The sequence below is a fragment of the Eriocheir sinensis genome, chromosome 48, assembly GCF_024679095.1.
Source record: "Eriocheir sinensis breed Jianghai 21 chromosome 48, ASM2467909v1, whole genome shotgun sequence".
Classification (NCBI taxonomy): Eukaryota; Metazoa; Arthropoda; class Malacostraca; order Decapoda; family Varunidae; genus Eriocheir; species Eriocheir sinensis.
This window is the reverse complement of record NC_066556.1, coordinates 13,153,171-13,172,316: the sequence shown is the minus strand read 5'-3', so window position 1 is coordinate 13,172,316 and position 19,146 is coordinate 13,153,171. Positions and strand designations below refer to the sequence as shown.

The 19,146-nt window shown below is 42.9% G+C and overlaps 1 protein-coding gene across 1 annotated transcript in view; it reads left to right on the top strand.

Annotated features, from left to right (window-relative positions):
* Positions 1-19,146, top strand: part of LOC126981611 (uncharacterized) — an 84,257-nt gene that overhangs the window by 7,808 nt on the left and 57,303 nt on the right. The window contains exons 2-3 of the mRNA XM_050833050.1: positions 11,928-12,085; positions 13,957-14,092. Of these exons, the coding sequence (XP_050689007.1) occupies positions 12,002-12,085; positions 13,957-14,092 (220 nt within the window). The 5' untranslated portion in view covers positions 11,928-12,001. The remainder of the gene's footprint in view (positions 1-11,927; positions 12,086-13,956; positions 14,093-19,146) is intronic.

Sequence of the window (19,146 nt, the reverse complement as noted above, 5' to 3'; positions counted from 1 at the left end):
AGGTTGGCCAACCTGTCGGACATTTTGGGGGCCCTTAACCACTTAAGACTGTCGTTCCAAGGGCTCAACGTCATTGTCACCGGTTCATCTCGAAGCTGGGGAGCGTTTGTCCGGAAGTTGGACCTTTGGATGAAGAACGTGGAGAGCAAACAGTACGGAATGTTCGAACTCCTGACTACCCTTGAGAGCGAGGACAGTGATGCATTTGCCCAAGAAATCGTCCGTCACCTCTCAATCCACTAGACTGAGTTGAAGCATTACTTCCCGGACGTGACATGTTGTGCCTCCATCGCCAATCCGTTCTCCGTTGATCCAGTCGATCTGCCTGTCGGGACCGGAGAACAAGAGGAGCTCATAGATATCCAGGCTGAAGAGGGAACACAAGGAATGCTCTCCTATAAACTTTTGGGTGAGAATGGCCTCCTTGTACCCGACGCTAGCCCGTCACTCTGTTCTCCAGCTACTGATTTTCCCCTCCACGTGGGAGTGCGAGCAGGGGTTCTCAGCCGAAGAGCCGGAACCGTCTTGCGCCCGGAAATTATTTTTGATGCGCTGTGAGCAAGGTTATGCCCCGCATAGACCAGCTGGTGGAGAAGAAACAGATGCAGCCCTCTCATTGAATTGAGTTGTGTTCTTTGTTGTTAGTTCATTTGTGTGTTCTAGTTGTGAATAAATTGATATTTGATCGAATTGAGCTTACGTTACAGCCAACATGTTTTCTGTTGTTCACAGTAGACTAGTAGAGGTTCAGTAGAAGAGCAAGTTACTTGATACTGGGTTCACTAGAGGACCAATTTACTCGATAATGGAACCTGGTACCAGGTGGTACGCGACGACGGTACGGGACCTCCAAGTGGTACGCGAATCAGAAAAAAATTATTGTGAACCACTGATCTAGAGACACATAGCTTAATTCACGACTCGCAGCATGGGTTCACGAAAGGTAGGTCATCCCTCACCAATCTATTGTCCTTCTATTATAAAGTAATTGAGGCGGTAGACAGATATGAAAACTATAATGTAATATATTTTGATTTTAGTAAAACGTTTGACAAAGTTCCTCACCACCGACTGTTGCTTAAATTACAGGATCACGAAATACACAGTAAAGTTTTGAATTGGGTCAGGGCGTGTCTTAGCAAAAGGAAACGAAGAGTGTAAATCAACGGTAAAAGACCTGACTGGGGCTGCGTTAAGAGTGGAGTCCAGTCAGGTTCGGTATTGGGTCCTCTGCTATTTAGCATTTATTACAATGGTTTAGATACAGGAATGAGTAGTGATGTCAATAAGTTTGCTGATAAGAAAGATCGGCAGACTAATTCAGTCGGATCAGGACGCTAGTATTCTTTCCGATGAACTAAGCAGGTTGTATGACTGGGCTGGAAAATGGCAGATGGAGTTTACTGTAAGAACATAAGAAGAACATAAGAACGTAGGAGTGTGCAAGAGGCCGGTAGGCCTGTACAAGGCAGCTCCTTTGAACCTAAACTCCCGTGTATCTAACCCCACCTGATATCGCTGTCCATGAATTTATCTAATCTATTTTTGAATGTGACAATTGTATTGACACTCACCATGTGACTGCTAATCCTATTCCACTCATCCACCACTCTGTTAGTAAACCAATTTTTGCCCATGTCCCTGTTGAATCTGAATTTATCCAGTTTAAACCCATTACTTCGTGTCCTACCCGGTTCTCTTACCAACAAAACCTTATGAATATCCCCCTTATTAAAGCCCTTCATCCATTTATAAACCTCGATCATGTCTCCACGCCCCCTTCGCCTTTCTAAAGAATGCAAGTTTAACTGTTTGAGTCTTTCCTCGTATGGCAAGTTTCTCAACCCCTGAATCATCTTAGTCATCCTCCTCTGCACCGATTCTAACATTTTGATATCCATTCTATAGTAAGGTGACCAGAACTGAACCGCTTAGTCAAGATGAGGTCTAACTAATGCTAAATATAGTTTGAGGAAGACTTCGGGGCTTCTGTTGCTTACGCTCCTTGAAATAAATCCCAGTACCCTATTTGCTCGATTTCTAGCTTGAATGCACTGTGCCCTTGGACGGAGACCAGAGCTCACTAAGACCCCTAAAGCCCTCTCGCACCCAGACCTGCTTATGAGAGTGTCATTTAAGCAATAGTTATGTGAGGGGTTGTTCCTACCTACACTCAGAATACTACACTTCCCTACATTGAACTCCATTTGCCATTTATCCGCCGAGTCATACAATCTGTTTAGTTCATCCTGGAGAATACTAGCGTCCTGATCCGACTCAATTACTCTACCGATCTTGGTATCATCTGCAAACTTACTGACATCACTACTAATTCCTGTATCTAAGTCATTGATATAAATAATAAACAAAAGTGGACCTAATACCGAACCTTGTGGGACCCCACTCGTAACACATCCCCAGTCAGATCTTTTACCATTGATTTGCACTCTTTGCTTCCTATTGCTAAGCCACGCCGTGACCCAGTTCAAAACTTTACCCTCTACTCCGTGAGCCTGTAATTTAAGCAATAGTCGTTGGTGAGGAACTTTGTCAAACGCTTTACTAAAATCAAGATAGATTACATCATAATTTTCATCTCTGTCTACCGCCTCAAATACTTTATTGTAGAAGGACAAGAGATTGGTGAGGCATGACCTACCTTTCGTGAACCCATGCTGCGAGTCGTGAATTAAGCTATGTTTCTCTAGATGCTCCCGAATGTTCCTGGCTATTATGGACTCCAGCATCTTGCCTATAACCGATGTTAAGCTAATTGGGCGATAGTTTGAAGCAGCTGACCTGTCCCCCTTTTTGAAAATCGGCGTCACATTAGCTACTTTCCATAGGATGAGCACATAACCAATATTTACCGACGTCTTAAAGATGTCGGTTAGTGGGTCACTGAGTACATCACTAAATTCCTTTAATACCCTCGGAAATATCCCGTCAGGACCTGGCGACTTATTCTTCTTAAGCTTATCTATCTCATCCTGAACTACTTGCCTGGTAATGATTATATCCCTCAATTTATCGCCATCCCCGCCCTCGTACACCTGAACCCTTTCCGGAATAGTCGTTCGATCCTCTTGTGTGAATACTGAAAGGAAGTAGTCGTTCAACAATGTGCTCATATTTTCGTAATTTTCTACTAGCTCGCCTGTGTTTGCTTTCCAATTTTCTCCTTTGTTTTTGTTCTATACATCTGAAAGAAGCCCTTAGGATTACTTTTCGCCTCATATGCTACTTTGATCTCATAGTTCCTTTTTGCTATCCTGGTGTTTTTCTTCACTAATCTAGATAGTTCGACATACCGGCCCCCGATATGTGTTTCAGCATTCTGTATTTTCTGATAAATTCCCTTCTTTAACCCTATCTCGTGTTTTAGTCCACGAGTCATCCACTTAGGGTTATTGTTTTCTTTTCTAAGTGTTCGCTGTGGTATATGCTGTCCTTGCCCCTCTACTATTACTCTAACTAAATTATTGTAAGACATTTCTACCTGGTTCTCCTGGCTCTCCAACCCACAGTTCTGGCCCTCATGAATCCCTAAATTATCCCAGTTTACCCCTTCAAGATGTCTTCGAAGCCCCTCGTAATTTGCTCTTCTAAAATCTGGCACTAACACTGGGTTTGGTTCGCGGGTTACCGCCCAGTCTAAGCTAAAACGAACCGTTCTGTGGTCACTATTTCCTAACTCTCCGCCCACCTCCAACTCACGTAGCAAGTTTCCATTATTAGTTAGGACTAAGTCTAATATGTTATCTCCTCTGGTAGGCTCAGTAACTACCTGCTTAAGGAAATTATCTTGTATAACTTCAAGAAAATCCTCGGCTTCCAGGTCACCCACTAGGTCTTCCCAGTCTATATTCCTATAATTAAAGTCCCCCATTATGCAGACATTTTTACTCCTACTAGCCCTGCCAATCTCCTGTAGTAATATACTCATGTCCTGCCTGTTAAGGTTGGGTGGCCTGTACAGAACTCCTAGATTTAGTTTTTCTTTCCCTTTGTAAACGTCCAACCAAACTGATTCTGAATCCATGTTAGTTTTGACTGAATTGTTAACTAACATTTAAGTGAGTCTTTCGCATATAGCGCAACTCCACCTCCCTTTCTTCCCCTTCTGTCTTTGTGAAACATCTGATAACCCGTTATTTCAAATTCCGATCTAAAATTTCTATTGGCAGTGTCTATCCATGTCTCAGTGATCGCTATTATGTCAAAATTTTCTGAACAAGCTTCACCCCTTAGTAAGTCTATCTTGTTTCTGAGGCTCCTGCACTTAGTATAGAAGATTCTTAGCCCGCCCTCTGTTACTCTCCTATAATTACTTCTAAGCTGCCTGGTTGTACTATGAGCTAGATGTCCTCTCCCATTACTCCTCCCCCCCTCGTCTATACTAAAAAATCCCTCAGTTTACTAAGTGTTCGCTCAAGGGAGTCTGAGAGAGCCTCAACACCCTTGAACGTCAAGTGTATCCCGTCCCGGGCGTAGAGGGCGTCGTTGCCAAAGAAGAGGTCCCAATTGTCGACGAACAGCCACCCATTGCGCTCGCAGTGCTCAGCAAGTCTGCTGTTCACTGCTATCTCCCTGGACAGCCATCCATCGCCAACAGCGCCTTGGCAGGATGCCACACACTACTGGCGACCCACCAGCGTCTCTAATCCTACCTAACAATTCCCTAAAACGCCGGAGAAGGTCCTCGCTTGGCACACGGGAAACGTCGTTTCCGCCACAGCTGAGAAAGACATTGGGGTTCGATCCCTCGCTTTCCATATACGCCTCAATCCTGTCTGATTTATGGCCCACCCCTGCCCCTGGCAAACACACCTTCGTCCTGTTCTCATCCTTGGAGCAAAAATACCTGTCAACATAACGCACCTGACTATCACCAACGACAAGCACCCGGCGGCCAGGAGAGGAACCAGAAGGAGGGGTGGGTGAAGGGGGGAGGGGAGAGCGGGAAGGGAGGGGAGGGACCTACTGTGAAGAACGAGGAGAAATTGTGGAAGAGGTGGAAGGTGGAGAGGAGGAGGAGGAGGAGGAGGGGAAGGGGGAGGAGAAGGAAGGGGGAGAGGAGGATGTTGGGGAGGAGGAGGAGGAGGAGGAGAAGGAGGGGAGAAGGAAGAGGAAGGAGGAGGAGGAGGAGGGGAGAAGGAAGAGGAGGAGAAATTGAGGGTGAGGGGGGGAGTGAGGAACGGACGAGGGGAGGGAGGAGGAAGAGGGGGAAAGGGAAGGTGAGGGACAGGTGTGGGAGGGAGGGACGAACGAGGAGGCGGAGGACGAGGAGGAGAAAGAGGGAGAGGAGGAGGAGGAGGGGGGGTGGGAAGAGGGGAGAGGGGGGACGGAAGAGGAAGGCGGGGAGGAGGAAGAAGAGGAGAAGGAGGGGTGGGAAGAGGGGAGAGTGGAAACGGTCGAGGAGGTGGAGGAGGAGGATAGGAGGGGCTGCTATGTGGGAGAAGAGAATACCAAAGCCGGTGGTGGAGGGGAGGAGGACGAGGAAGAAGAGGAAGAGGAAGGGGAAGAGGAGGAGGCGGGGGCTTGTTGGGAACAGGGGAGAGTGGAAACGGCGAGGAGGAGGAGGAGGATGGAAGGGGCTGCTGTGTGGGAGAAGAGAATACCAAAGCCGGTGATGGAGGGGAGGAAGACGAGGAAGAAGAGGAAGAGGAAGAGGAAGAGGAAGTGGAAGAGGAGGAGGCGGGGCTTGTTGCTGCTGCACTAACTAATAAGTCTACCTGGGTGGCGAGAGTCGTAACCCTATTCTGTAACTCTATGATCCTCTGATCATCTTTCTGAGTCTTAACGCAGAACCTACAAACGTCCTTGGAAGAAAGTACTGCTTGGCCATGCGAAGGCCACACCCGGAACAGCGCTTGAGGGACGGCATGGTGAAGATATGGGCGAGGCAAGACGAAAGTAATTTGGCGCGTTAAGACACTAACAAAAGTCCGCAGCTGCGGTGAGGTCGTCAGGTCAAATCTCTAGGGAAAAACGTGTATCTAGGAAAAAGGGCGCGCTTTTTTCTACCTACTAAGACGAAACAAAACAATAAGAAACCAGCAGCTGCTGTCAGGTCGCAGTCATGTCAACTCCCTGGGGAAAAGGGCGTGTCTCGGAAAAAAAGGCGCGGTTATTTCTGCCTACCAAGACAAAACACGTGCCTATATTATTATACTGAAAAATCACTTACGTAAATAAGATAATAACTGTGTTCATTAGGTTTGCGTGGAAAGGTGAAGTATCTAGTGTTTTGTGTGGACATAGAAATTAACGTAGCTTGGCGCGCCTGATTCACGTGTTCCTATTATCACAAAACAGTAAAGTATCCTAATAGAAGAAGGAAAAGAAAACACAAAAGCAATATAAAACCGTGTAGCACTGGGTTCGCGTGAAAGAGTGTTGAAGTTAGTGTAGGTTTGGGAAGCATAATACACGTGGCCTAAAAGTAACTGTGGATCACTATCTAACTAGGTAAATACTATATCAGAACACTTAGCGGTCTGTAATATGCAGGTAGTGGTAATTCTCCTGATTGTGTAGTACTCCGGCACAGCAGCAAGCTCCCAGAAGCACAGAATGCCTCAAAACACCACAAAAGCAGAGGAAAAAGGCTAGTTGGCACCACACAGCAGTGGGACAAAAAGTCAACGTCTTAACCTGAGGAAGGTCAACTTGAGACTGAAGGAAGGTCAGCGTGAGACTGTCGAGAAGTGCAGTTTTCTGAGTGTAGGTAGGAACAACCTCTCACATAACTATTGCTGAAATGATATCCCCATAAGCAGGTCTAGGTGTGAGATTGATTTAGAGATCTTAGTGAGCTCTGATCTCCGTCCAAAGGTACACTGCATTCAAGCTAGATATCGAGTTAAAAGGGTACTGGGAGTCATTTCTAGGAGTGTAAGCAACAGAAGCGCCAAGATAATTTAACATGATACAAGTCTTTAAGTACCTGAACAAGCTCAGCAACGTTGATCACTCCAAGCTCTTCACGCTACAAACTACCCTGACAACAAGAAACAACGGAAAAACAATTCAAGCAAAGCGATGCAATACCGACATCGGCAGGAGTTATTTCTCGAATAGAGAGGTTCGCCACTGGAACAGCCTCCCTGCAGAAGTGGTTAGCGCAGAGAGCATCACCTCATTCAAGAAACGTATTGATCGCCACTTTGCTGCATCGGGATTGAACTGAACGTATCCAAGAGTAGGTACACAAGTGCTTTAATCCTTCCCTTCAAGCCACTCAAAATGTAGGAATCGGTACAGTGGAGGACACCAAAGATGATTCACGGGTTAATAAACTTGCATCCTCCAGGAAGGCGAAGGGCGCTAGGAGACTTGATCGAAGTTAATAAGTAGATGTAGGGCTTAATAAGGGGAATATTAATGAGGTTATGATGGAAAGAGAACCATGTATGACACGTAGTAATGGGTTTAAACTCGATAAATCCATATTTAAGAAGGACAGGAAAAATTGGTTTACCAACAGAGTGGTAGATGAGTGAAACAGGCTTGGCAGTCATATTGTGAGTACCATATATATATATATATATATATATATATATATATATATATATATATATATATATATATATATATATATATATATATATATATATATATATATATATATATATATATATATATATATATATATATATATATATATATATATATATATATATATATATATATATATATATATATATATATATATATATATATATATATATATATATATATATATATATATATATATATATATATATATATATATATAGAGAGAGAGAGAGAGAGAGGCAGTGGCTGAGTGGATAACGTGCCGACGTCGTGTCCAGGACATCATGGGTTCGCTCCCCGCCCGGTGCCACAAGCTGGGATTTTTCAGTCACCCCCGAGTGGCCTAAGACTACCCACATGCTGTCTAGAAGACCACCTATCAACCCGGACTCTTGAATCTAAAAATTTAATCAAAGATGAGCACCGGGAGCCAACATGAGCCAATGCAAGATGGCGCCACTATAAAACACTTGCCTGCGCCACAACGGGGTGGGGCCGACCATCAGGTCCTACTACGATGCCTACCGGCGCCACAGGCGAAGACGTAAAAAAAAATAATTTATATATATATATATATATATATATATATATATATATATATATATATATATATATATATATATATATATATATATCTTCTTCTTCTTCTTCCCAGCTTTTCCCTAATCGGGGTCGCCGTTGTGAATGAGCCTTCTCCACGTATTTCTGTTGTTGGCCATCTCTGGGTTTAAATTCTTCTCCCTTAGATCTCCGTTTATGCTATCAATCCACCTTCGTTTGGGCCTTCCTCTTCTTCTATTTCCCTGCACTTCCATTTCCATGACTTCCCTTCCTACATGATCTTCCCCAACTCTTCTTCTCAAGTGTCCATACCACCTCAATCTTGACTCCTGGATCTTCTTGGAGATTTCAATTACTTTCACTGTTCCTCTTATATATTCATTCCTAATTCGATCTCTTCTGGTGACTCCTACCATCCATCTCAACATCTTCATTTCCGCCACATCCATCTTCTTTTCTTCGTTCTTCTTCAGAGGTGCTGCCTCAAGCCCATACGCCATTGCAGGTCTGACCACTGCTTTGTGAACTTTACCTTTCACTCTTACTGGTACCCTCCTATCACATATCACACCAGAAACTTTCCGCCAGTTATTCCAACCACATTGGATCCGGAAATTCACTTCTTTTTCCATCTCCACTGTCTCGTCTACCATTGATCCCAAGTACTTAAATGTTTTCACTCTCTTCAACATTTCACCATTTAGTCTAATTGTGGCCTGTTGGTCGCCACTTGTATCTGTTGTGAAGTATTCCGTTTTGGACCTACTAATCTTCATTCCTCTGCTTTCCAAAGCAACTCTCCATTCTTCTAGTTTTCTTTCCAGCTGTCTTCTCTCCTCTGTCACCAAGACGATGTCATCAGCATATAATACACACCAGGGTGGTTCCTCTCTGACATTTTCTGTACTGACATCAAACACTATATTGAAAAGTAATGGACTTAGTGCCGATCCTTGGTGTAAGCCGACTTTCACATGGAAACTGTCAGTTGTACCAACCGTACTCCGAACTCTAGTTGTAACATTCTTGTAGCATTCTTGGACAATTCTGACATACTTTTCTGGCACTCCTCTGTCTCTTAGGCTTCTCCATACTTCTTGCCGTGGGACCCGATCGTATGCTGTCTCCAAGTCAATAAACAACATATGTAGTACTTTCTGCTTTTCCCGATGTTTGTCCATATTCTGTCGAAGTGAGAAAATTCCGTCAACCGTTCCAAGTCCCTTCATAAATCCTAGTTGTTGCCTACCGATATGTACCACCTGTCTCAATCTATCATCCAACACCCTTTCGAATAGTTTAAGGGTGTGAGACATTAGTTTATCCTCGATAGTTCTCACAGCCCTGGATGTCTCCCTTCTCTTTAAAGATCGGTATCAGTGTGCTTTCTCTCCACTTTTCTGGTATAACTTCCTTCTCCATTATTCCTCTGATCAGCTGGTGCAACATGTCAACTCCTTCTCTTCCTAAGGCTTTCCATACTTCTACTGGTATTCCGTCGGGCCCTATTGACTTGGCATTTTTCATTTTCTTCAGTGCTCTTTCTACCTCTTGTCTTGTCACCTCCCCTAATTGGTCGTTCGGTTCTCCATCATCTCTAATAAGTCTCTCATTTTCTTCATTTAGCAGCTTCTCAAAGTAGTCCTTCCACCTTATTATGATAGCTCTTTCCTTTCGTATCACAACCCTCTTTCATCCTTGATCTGTCTAATATGTGTAATGTCTTTTGTGCTTTTGTTTCTCGTCTTGGCCAACTTGAATACTTTTTGTTGTCCTTCCTTGGTATCCAACTCTTTATACAGGTTGTCATACGCTTCTGACTTTGCAATTGCTACCGTTCTTTTTGCTTCCTTGCTGCACTGTTTGTAATGCTCTTTATCCCCGTCCAACTTTGTTACTTCCCATCTTTTCTTCGCAATCTTCTTTGCTTGAACTTTCTGCCGTACCTCTTCATTAAACCACCATGTTTCTTTATTTTCCCATATCTTGCCACTACTTTCACCGAGGATTTCTTTTCCAGCTCTCAAGATGTTTTCACTCATTCTGTTCCACCATCCATTTACATCTTCCATTTCCATGTCCATATCTCTTAGCACTCTTTCTTTGAAAGCCTGCTTATGATCTTGATTTTTCAGTTTGAACCATTTAATCCTTTTCTCCATTTTGACCTTCCTTTTCTGCCTGCGTTTAACAGCTATCGCTAGGTCTATGACTAGTAAACGGTGTTGTGCAGTCACGTGGTCGCCAGTATAACCTTACAATTTCTTATCTCCTTGATATCTTTCCTGCGATAGAGTAAGAAATCTATTTGACTCGCTCTATCTCCACTACGGTACGTAATTAGATGTTCATTTTTCTTGCGGAATATAGTATTTCCTATCACCAAGTCGAATGACAGGGCTAAGTCTATAATTTTCTCTCCATCCTCATTCCCATCACCATAAGCATTTCCACCGTGAATCCGACTGATTGCATCGTTTCCATTTCCAATGTGTCCATTCATGTCTCCTCCAACTATGCACCTTTCACTTTCGTCTACCTTTTCCAATTCCTCCTGCAAAGCTGTCCAAAACTGTTGCTTTTCCTCCTCTGAATTTCTTGTTTGTGGTGCGTACACACTAAAGATATTCACTGGGAAATCATCAAATGACAGTCGCACCCACATTATGCGGTCATTTTTCCTATTCACTTCTGTCACCAGGTCTTTCAAATCCTTGGATAAAATTATTCCTATTCCATTTCTCTTTTCATTATTAGCCCCTCCATAGATGAGTTTAAATCCCTCACCTAGTTCTTTGGCTTTATTTCCTGTCCATCTCGTTTCCTGCACGCATAACACATCCACTTTTCTTTCCTTCATTAGGTCTGCGATGGCACGACCTCTTCCAGTCATCGATCCAACATTTATTGTTCCAAACCTCACTTTTTGAGCTTGCTTCTTTGGCCCCATCCGCTCTTGATGCGGTAGCCCTCGCTGCGCCACAGAGTTAGGGCGATGTATCTGTGGGTCACTTACGGGTGACATCCTAGCATTTGTCTCATTTTCGGTAAGGCTCATATCATATCAGGTTTTGGCAGGAGTTTTATGGGTGGATGCCCTTCCTAACCCCAACCCTCCCCATTTTTCCGGGCTTGGGACCGGCACCGAGTTGCACTGGCTTGTGTTTTATGTATATATATATATATATATATATATATAGATATATATATATATATATATATATATATATATATATATATATATATATATATATATATATATATATATATATATATATATATACCTGTATATAGTCACATCAAGAAAGAGAATAGATAAGTTCATGGACAGTCATGTTAGGTGGGGTTAGGTTCACAGCAGCAGCCTTGTACAAGTCAACCGGCATCTTGCAGACTTCTTACGCTTATATATATATATATATATATATATATATATATATATATATATATATATATATATATATATATCTATCTATCTCTATATATAGAGAGAGAGAGAGAGAGAGAGAGAGAGAGAGAGAGAGAGAGAGAGAGAGAGAGAGAGAGAGAAATAAATAGATAGATAGACAGATATAGATATATGCACTTCCGTAACTGGCGCTGGCATTAATTCAAGAAAAAACAAAGAAATACTATTTAACACACTATTTGTTGAGTATATTATAAAAAAAAGATGATAAATGTATCGATAAAAAATTGGGGTTGGAAATTCTTTTCCTGTACAGTCAATAATGCTTGTACATTCTCATTGGCTTCTTTAAGCAGAAATCCCCTTTGTATTCAAATGTTCCTCTCCATGCCTGCAGACGCGCCGCGGTGTCAGGTTCAGGAGCAGGTAGTGACGGTGACACCGGGAGTTAACGAGACTCTCAAGTGTGCAATGGACGCCCATCCACCACCAGATCGCTTCTTTTGGTCTGTCAATAGCACACAGGATGGTCTACACGTAGTTCCCCAGAATCAGGTATGTATAAATATAGTGGTAATAATTATAATAATTTAATAATAATGTCAGGACATTTTCGACAATTTAATTATAATAATAATAATAATAATAATAATAATAATAATAATAATAATAATAATAATTATAATAGTAATCATTATTATTATTATAATTATTATTATCATTATTATAAAAAATAATAATAATAATAATTCTTCTTCATATTATTATTATTATTATTATTATTATTATAATAATAATAATTATTATTATTATCATTATAATAATAATTATTATTATTATAATTATAATAATAGTAATAATAACAAAAATAATGAAAATAAAAGTATTGATAATGCCATAGATACAATACTACTACTTTTTCTACTACCACTACTTCTACTACTACTACTACTAGGAAAAATGAGTCGCAGGAGCTTACAAAATGCGTCGCAATGCATTGACTCAAATGCATACATAGATATAGCGACATAGGATGCAAGTATCCTCCAGAAGTACACGATAACTTGGGATATTTTTTTTTCACGTTTAGCCTGTGGCCCCGGTAGGCTTTCTTGTTGGGGCCTTGTGGTCGACCCCAGCCCGTTATGGCGCAGCTAAATGTTTATAGTCGCGCCATTTTGCATGGCTCATGCTGTCCCTCGAAATTATTTTTTTCTTCTAATATCTTTAGTAATAATTCAGAGTCCGGGCTGATAGGTCGTCTTCAGGTCAGCAAATGGGTCATCTTAAGCAACTCACTGATAACTGAAAACTGTCAACTTGCAGGGGGCGGGACTTACGGACGCCGAGCCCACACGGTGACCAAACAGCCCACCCACCCCCACACAAACACCCGGTCAGTTGTTGATTTTTCATGCGTTAACCCAGACTGGCAAGGGATGTATCGCTCCAGCAACTGGCTGTGTATCCGTTATAATATTTGTCAAAAGTAGGGTAAGAAAATTATCTCTTCCTTTCTCCTCCGCGGAGCAGTCGTCAGTGTGCCTGACTACAACTCAGCGGGCCCGGGATCGAATCCCTGTCCGGTCAGTTGGCTTGCAGCTCACTAAGCTGCCATTCTCCCTTTCGGACTGGTCGATAAATGAGTACATGGGTAAACCTGGGGAAGGAAAACTGTGGCAATCACAGATTTCACATTGACCCGTGTCCCGCGGTGATGGGGTCTTAACTACCACAGGTTCAAAGGGCCAACGGTACGGAAATGAGCACGGCAGCTCCGCGCAACTTAACATTTCTTTACCTTTGCGTAATATACATTGCGATGAGGAGCTCTCTTATCCTAACATGTTGTGTTTTGTGAAACGTTTCTTCCGAGGAAATCTGATTGAAGTTTTTAATATACTCGATTGGTTAACGATTATGGTCACAACAAAATTGTATTTTAATCGACGACACTTCATGATCGAGAAATAATGTCACAAAACTTAACGTAAAGAAATATATGAAAGCTTAACGAATGTTTTTCCTCATCAATTATATAGCATGATGATGAAATAAACTCCCACCTTCAGTGGGCACATCCTCCATCATAATACTAGCTTGGGCAAAATGCAAATTTGTTGCGGCCGTTTAATTTTCTGTAGTTTCACATATTTCTTTTTAGTGGTGTCCATACCCTCGGTAGGCTATCTTGAGGTACTGGTGGGCGTAGGCGAATTCTGTTTATAAGGGTTGCCGTGAAATATGACTCTTTCGGCCCATGGTGTTCCCTGATGCTCACCTTTACCTAAGTCGTCCTTGTTAGAGTTGACTGAAATTTTAGACAGATGAATCCATCTATATAACTTTGTCTATGTGCATTTATCATTTATATATCTCTAATTTTTAACATCTGCACAATTATGCATGCACTGTTTCACACACAGTTCGAGTGGTTTGGCAATATCTCCAGGTTTACCTATACCCCGCCGGTCTCCCTCGCCAAGATGTTGGTGCTTTGCTGGGCGATGAATACACAGGGAAGAACCAAGCACCCATGCACTATCACCCTCATCCAAGCAGGTACGAAGTGTAAAAAATAATAAAGCAGATAAAAAAAAAGTACAGGAGGGAAAAAGAAAGGATGGAAAGAGGAAAATAAAAATGGGAATATTTCAAGTAAAATGAGAGACCAGAGAAGAGCAAGAGGGATATAGAAAAATGTTTTCATATTAAGAAACATCTTGTTAACTATCTATTTATGTATCTATCTGTCCGTCTATCTTACTATATTTATATCTGCCTATCTATACATTCATTTATCTATCTCTCTATATATTTATCTAGCTAGCTCTAGGAGTCTATGTATTTGTCTATCTATCTATAAGTGTCAATGTATTTATTTATCTATTTTCACTACAGTTGCTGGAGCAGCGTAAGCGAAAAAAAAGGGCAAGCGCTGCTCCTACGAAAATATAACATTAAATGGCCAAAAGAAAGTTTCAGTTTCGATCGGAACAGTGTATTTATATGCACCGCTTAAATTGGTATTCTTATTTATTTATTTATTTATTATTATTATTATTATTATTATTATTATTATTATTATTATTATTATTATTATCATTGTTATTACTATTATTGATATTATTATTATTATTATTATTATTATTATTATTATTATTATTATTATGTGCCGGTTTGGCGTCGTATTCAATTCCTTGGTCAAGTTTTGCCCGGAATTAAATTGCGCATGCGCGGGCTATGCTATTTTGTCTATTACATTCACTGCACTGTCTTTTAACAGCTTTTAATAAGCTTATCTTTTATCTTATGGTAGTTTTTATGAAATAAATGGCCAAGGCTGACATGGGCACCATAGCTCAGTTACTATTGAATGACCTTGAATCAGAAGAGAAATCTGAGGAGGCAGAAGGACAGTCATAAGATCAGAGGTAAGCTTGGGTAGGTAGGCGGTGGCTGAGTGGTAGTGTGCGGGCTCCACATTCACCACGTGATGGACGATGCGGGTTTGAATCCCCACGCTACCACCTGGGTTTTTCAGTCACTGCCGAGTGGCCTAAGACTACCCACATGCTGTCCTGAAGACCACCCATCAACCCAGACTCGAGAGGAAACCGTCCAAGTGAATCAAGGAGTTCCGGGGGGCAGCATGAGCCAATGCAAGATGGAGCTACAACGGGCTGGGGCCGACCATCAGGCCCCACTACAAAGGCCTACCGGCGCCATAGGCGATGACGTAAACAAAAAAAAAGCTTAGTATAAGCTATTAAAAGACAGTGCAGATAATTAAATGGACAAACCCCGCGTGTGCGCAGCTCAATTTTGGAGATAAATTGACAATGGGATGGAATACGCGCCACACCAGTCCTTCGTGAACCCCGGCACCGGATGTTGGGAGTCACTCCGAACTGCTGCACGGGAACACGGATGCCGGTACCTTAGTGAATGAAATACGTAGTAGCGGCCTGAGAGTAGGAGCGGTTCAGAAGTGATTTTTAAAGGGCACTAGTGTTACCAGAAAGGAAATCCATATCGACGTGTGGGAAATGTCTGTAGATGTCACAGTACGTTTGCCCAGTGCAGTTTAAGTTTCTTTTTGACTTCCTATATAAATTTTATGGAAAAATACGATTCAATAAATTATAACCTGTTGTAAGCCTGCTAATCCACTCATATCAATGCGAGGAAGTGGAAACAGTGCGGGCGGTCACGGGATTGTGGACACACTCAGTGTTGCTAGATCCTACCAAATGCCACAACCTCGTATCCCAATACGTTTTTATTAGTTCCTTATTTATCAATATCATCGAAATTTAAATGCCTATCAGCTTTTATATTTTCAAAGAATGATGTGTGGGATATGCCATATGGTAACATTAATGTAAGTTAGCAACTCGCTGTAGCACGCAGGTATTTCCAGTAGGGCTTAGCAGGTACCGTTGAGTACCGGTTGTACCTGTACCGAAAACTCAGATACCGGTAGTACCGGTACTGGTACCGTTGAGCTATCGATACTCAGTTACTACCGGTACCTTAACGGTATCCAGTGCCGTTAATTAAGGTATCGGAAGTGAGTATTGATAACTTAACGGTATCCAGTACCGGTACTGAGTATCGATAGCTTAATGGTATCCAGTACCGGACCAGAGTATCGATACCATTACAGATACCGAGTTCCTATACCATCAATACCGCTTAGTGATACGCTCGCCAGCCCTGCCTGGCTGGCTGGCTGTGCAGACGAGAGGGGCTTTGCTGAGTCGCTGCCCGTCATCCTGCCGTCGCTGGCTGCCATGTTATTGCCCTGCGGCGTTGTTGCGTCCTCCCGTCCACCTAATTTTATTTACTTATCTATTAAATAATTCTTCATGTCCGATTCTCTTTTTAAAGGTTTGCTAATATACACTGTTATTGTTATCAGTCTATGAGACCATCCATAATAACTATACACGCTGATTTTTTTTTTCTTCGAAAAAAGAAATATTCCCTTCTTTCAGGAGAGAGAGAGAGAGCATCCATTCACCGAGATATCCACTGAGGCTCTCACCCTCTCATTCGTGTGAGGAGGAAATGAGAGAGCGTGAGTGACTGGTCAGTATCGGTACCAGTACCGAGCAGTCTGGTACCGGTACCGTACCGTTTAGCCGGTACCGTTAGTATCATTACCTGTACCGGTACCTGCCCACCCCTATTATTCCCAGCGTCAGTTACCACGTGCCCTTCACAAAGAGAGCACGCTACCCGCTCTCCGACGTGTACCTGTACTCTTTCGACCTCAAAAAGAATCTCCAAATTACTTGGTGTTCCCTGTGACCCTCTAAACTCGTAGTGAGACTCTGAACCTCCACACATCACAGAACACCACCACACAGGATGAAAATGTCACTAATCTTAAATTTTTGTCATACATGACATAGGACAACGCGTCCTCGTCGACAGACCGACTTGGTCGGCTCGACTGACGTCAGCCGATTGAGTCGGTCTGTCGGCACAACCCCCTCTGATGGGCTCATTTATAGCCCCCCTCAGATAATCGACAAACCACCTTAGTAAGTCTCTTTCATAGCCCAGCCAGCCATCGTGCTGGCGAAAATACAAGAAGCCATACATGACTTATTTTACTTTTGGTATTTTCCCAGTGACCTGGGAACGCACTTTAGGAGGCTATGTAAGGAGAGAGCGGCGCCGGTAGCGAGGGAAGACGTTAATAGACGCCTTCATATATCTAAGAGACACGTGTAATGCTATCCGCCCAGCTCGTGAGCAGGGGGGCAGTTATTAGCCTCAGGTGCTGTACAAGAGAGGAGAACAGGAAATAAGCTCGCCCCCTCTCAGAGAGCTTGGACATAGGCGTTGGGCACCGCCGACATTGACGGCGGTGTTGTTTGTTGCGGGAGTTGGAGTCGACGGACAGTGACTTAAAAGGCCCGCTTCACACGAGCGTTTTTTTCTAACCAACCAACCAAAGCTCATTATAAAGGAATTTTAATATGTTTAATGTTACATTTCTCTAGCTCAGATTGAAACTCCTCGGACCGTAGAGAGTTTCTAGTAAAGTACCACCTTTTAAGAATGACTTGGCATTGTCCCTATATAAGTACCGAGGTATGGATTAGCTATTGCAAAATCTTTGGAAAGCCAAAATAAAGTTCTTAGAGGACATATCAGGGAGAAGTTCAAAGTGGACAGCTCTTATGTTGAGACAAGTAAATACCAATATAAACATTTTTACTGTCTTGTCACTGTTTTCCTCTTTAACCCAAATGTGATCTGTGTAGTATACACCTACGTGCAGAAAGGTCTTTACCAGGTTCATGTGGTGCTTAGGCATATTTGTAACTTTAGGATACTTAAAGGCTAATGCATTATACGTTGTACATGTTGTACAGTTGCTCAACTCAGACTTAACTGCGGCCCTACTTTTAGGGATCCAATATCCTTGTTCCCTTAGGTAATTTAGAGTAGTGCCTACGCCTAAATGTTGTACTTTTAATTGGCAGGAATTTATTAATAAGGATGTAAACCTATGCTCTTTAGGGAGCATTATAGGGTTATGCGCATCAAAATTGAAGTACTAACAATTTGCTATCCTGCCTCTAGATCTCAGTATTCCCTTCTCATCTAGGAATATGTTTAGATTCATTACTTATAAAGGAGGAACTTTAGCATTATTGGTGACACTCTCTTTCGAAAAGGCAATTTCCGTAGCAAAACATTCTGCTTGAGCTATTTTTATCCAGTATTCATTGGCTTTCCCTTTAGAATCATAACCTTGTAGCGGGTGCTACTTCAGGCAATTTGTTAGTTCAGGGAAGGAAGAATGACAGACTGTGGTGATCTGACAGCAACTGATTTATTAGCTTCTTCTTCTAAGTTTTACCCCTTTGATAAGGGGACAGGGCCTTTGCACAAAGGCGGCCCTATAAGGGGGGGCGAACAATTTAAAACTCGTGGCGTTTGTAGGGACGCCTCCGCCGCCGCAACAGCCACGGGTATCAGCCAGCGAGCAGCGACGGAGACACCGGCACCCCGGGCAGGCGCCCAGTAGCAGCCCGTAGCAGGACACGGGCGAGCAACCGAGCAGCGGGGGAGCCCATAGCAAGGATAAACAAGCAGGTCAACCTCACCGCTGCGGAAGGGCCACCCGGTCGCTCGCCCACGGAGGGCTGGCGTGTTCTCGATCTATTAGCGTCGTCGTCGTAGAAGATTTACCCCTCAGAGGGGGAACGGGCCTTTGTTTAATGCGACGGCCCGTCGCTGAGAAGGCAGGTTGAAACCCGCCGGCTGGCGTGCCAGGCGGGGAAACGGGTGCACGAGGTAGCCCATAGCAGAGCCGAGCGAGCAACTCAAAGGTCTATAGGTGGCCCAGAGGCCGGGAGAGTTGCTCGCTCGACGAGTGCTGGCGTTCCACTGATTCAAATTCAAATTCAAATATTTATTAGATCAGGTTGGGGGAAATTACAGAGGAGGGGGGGGGGGTGCACATACAAGGTTATATAAAGATATAAGGATACATATCCATACACGGCCTAGTACGTACAGGGAGAAAAGTTTTGGAAAAAAACAGAAATAAAGGAGGAGGTAGAAAGTTGCCGAGCGGTTACGGCACTGCT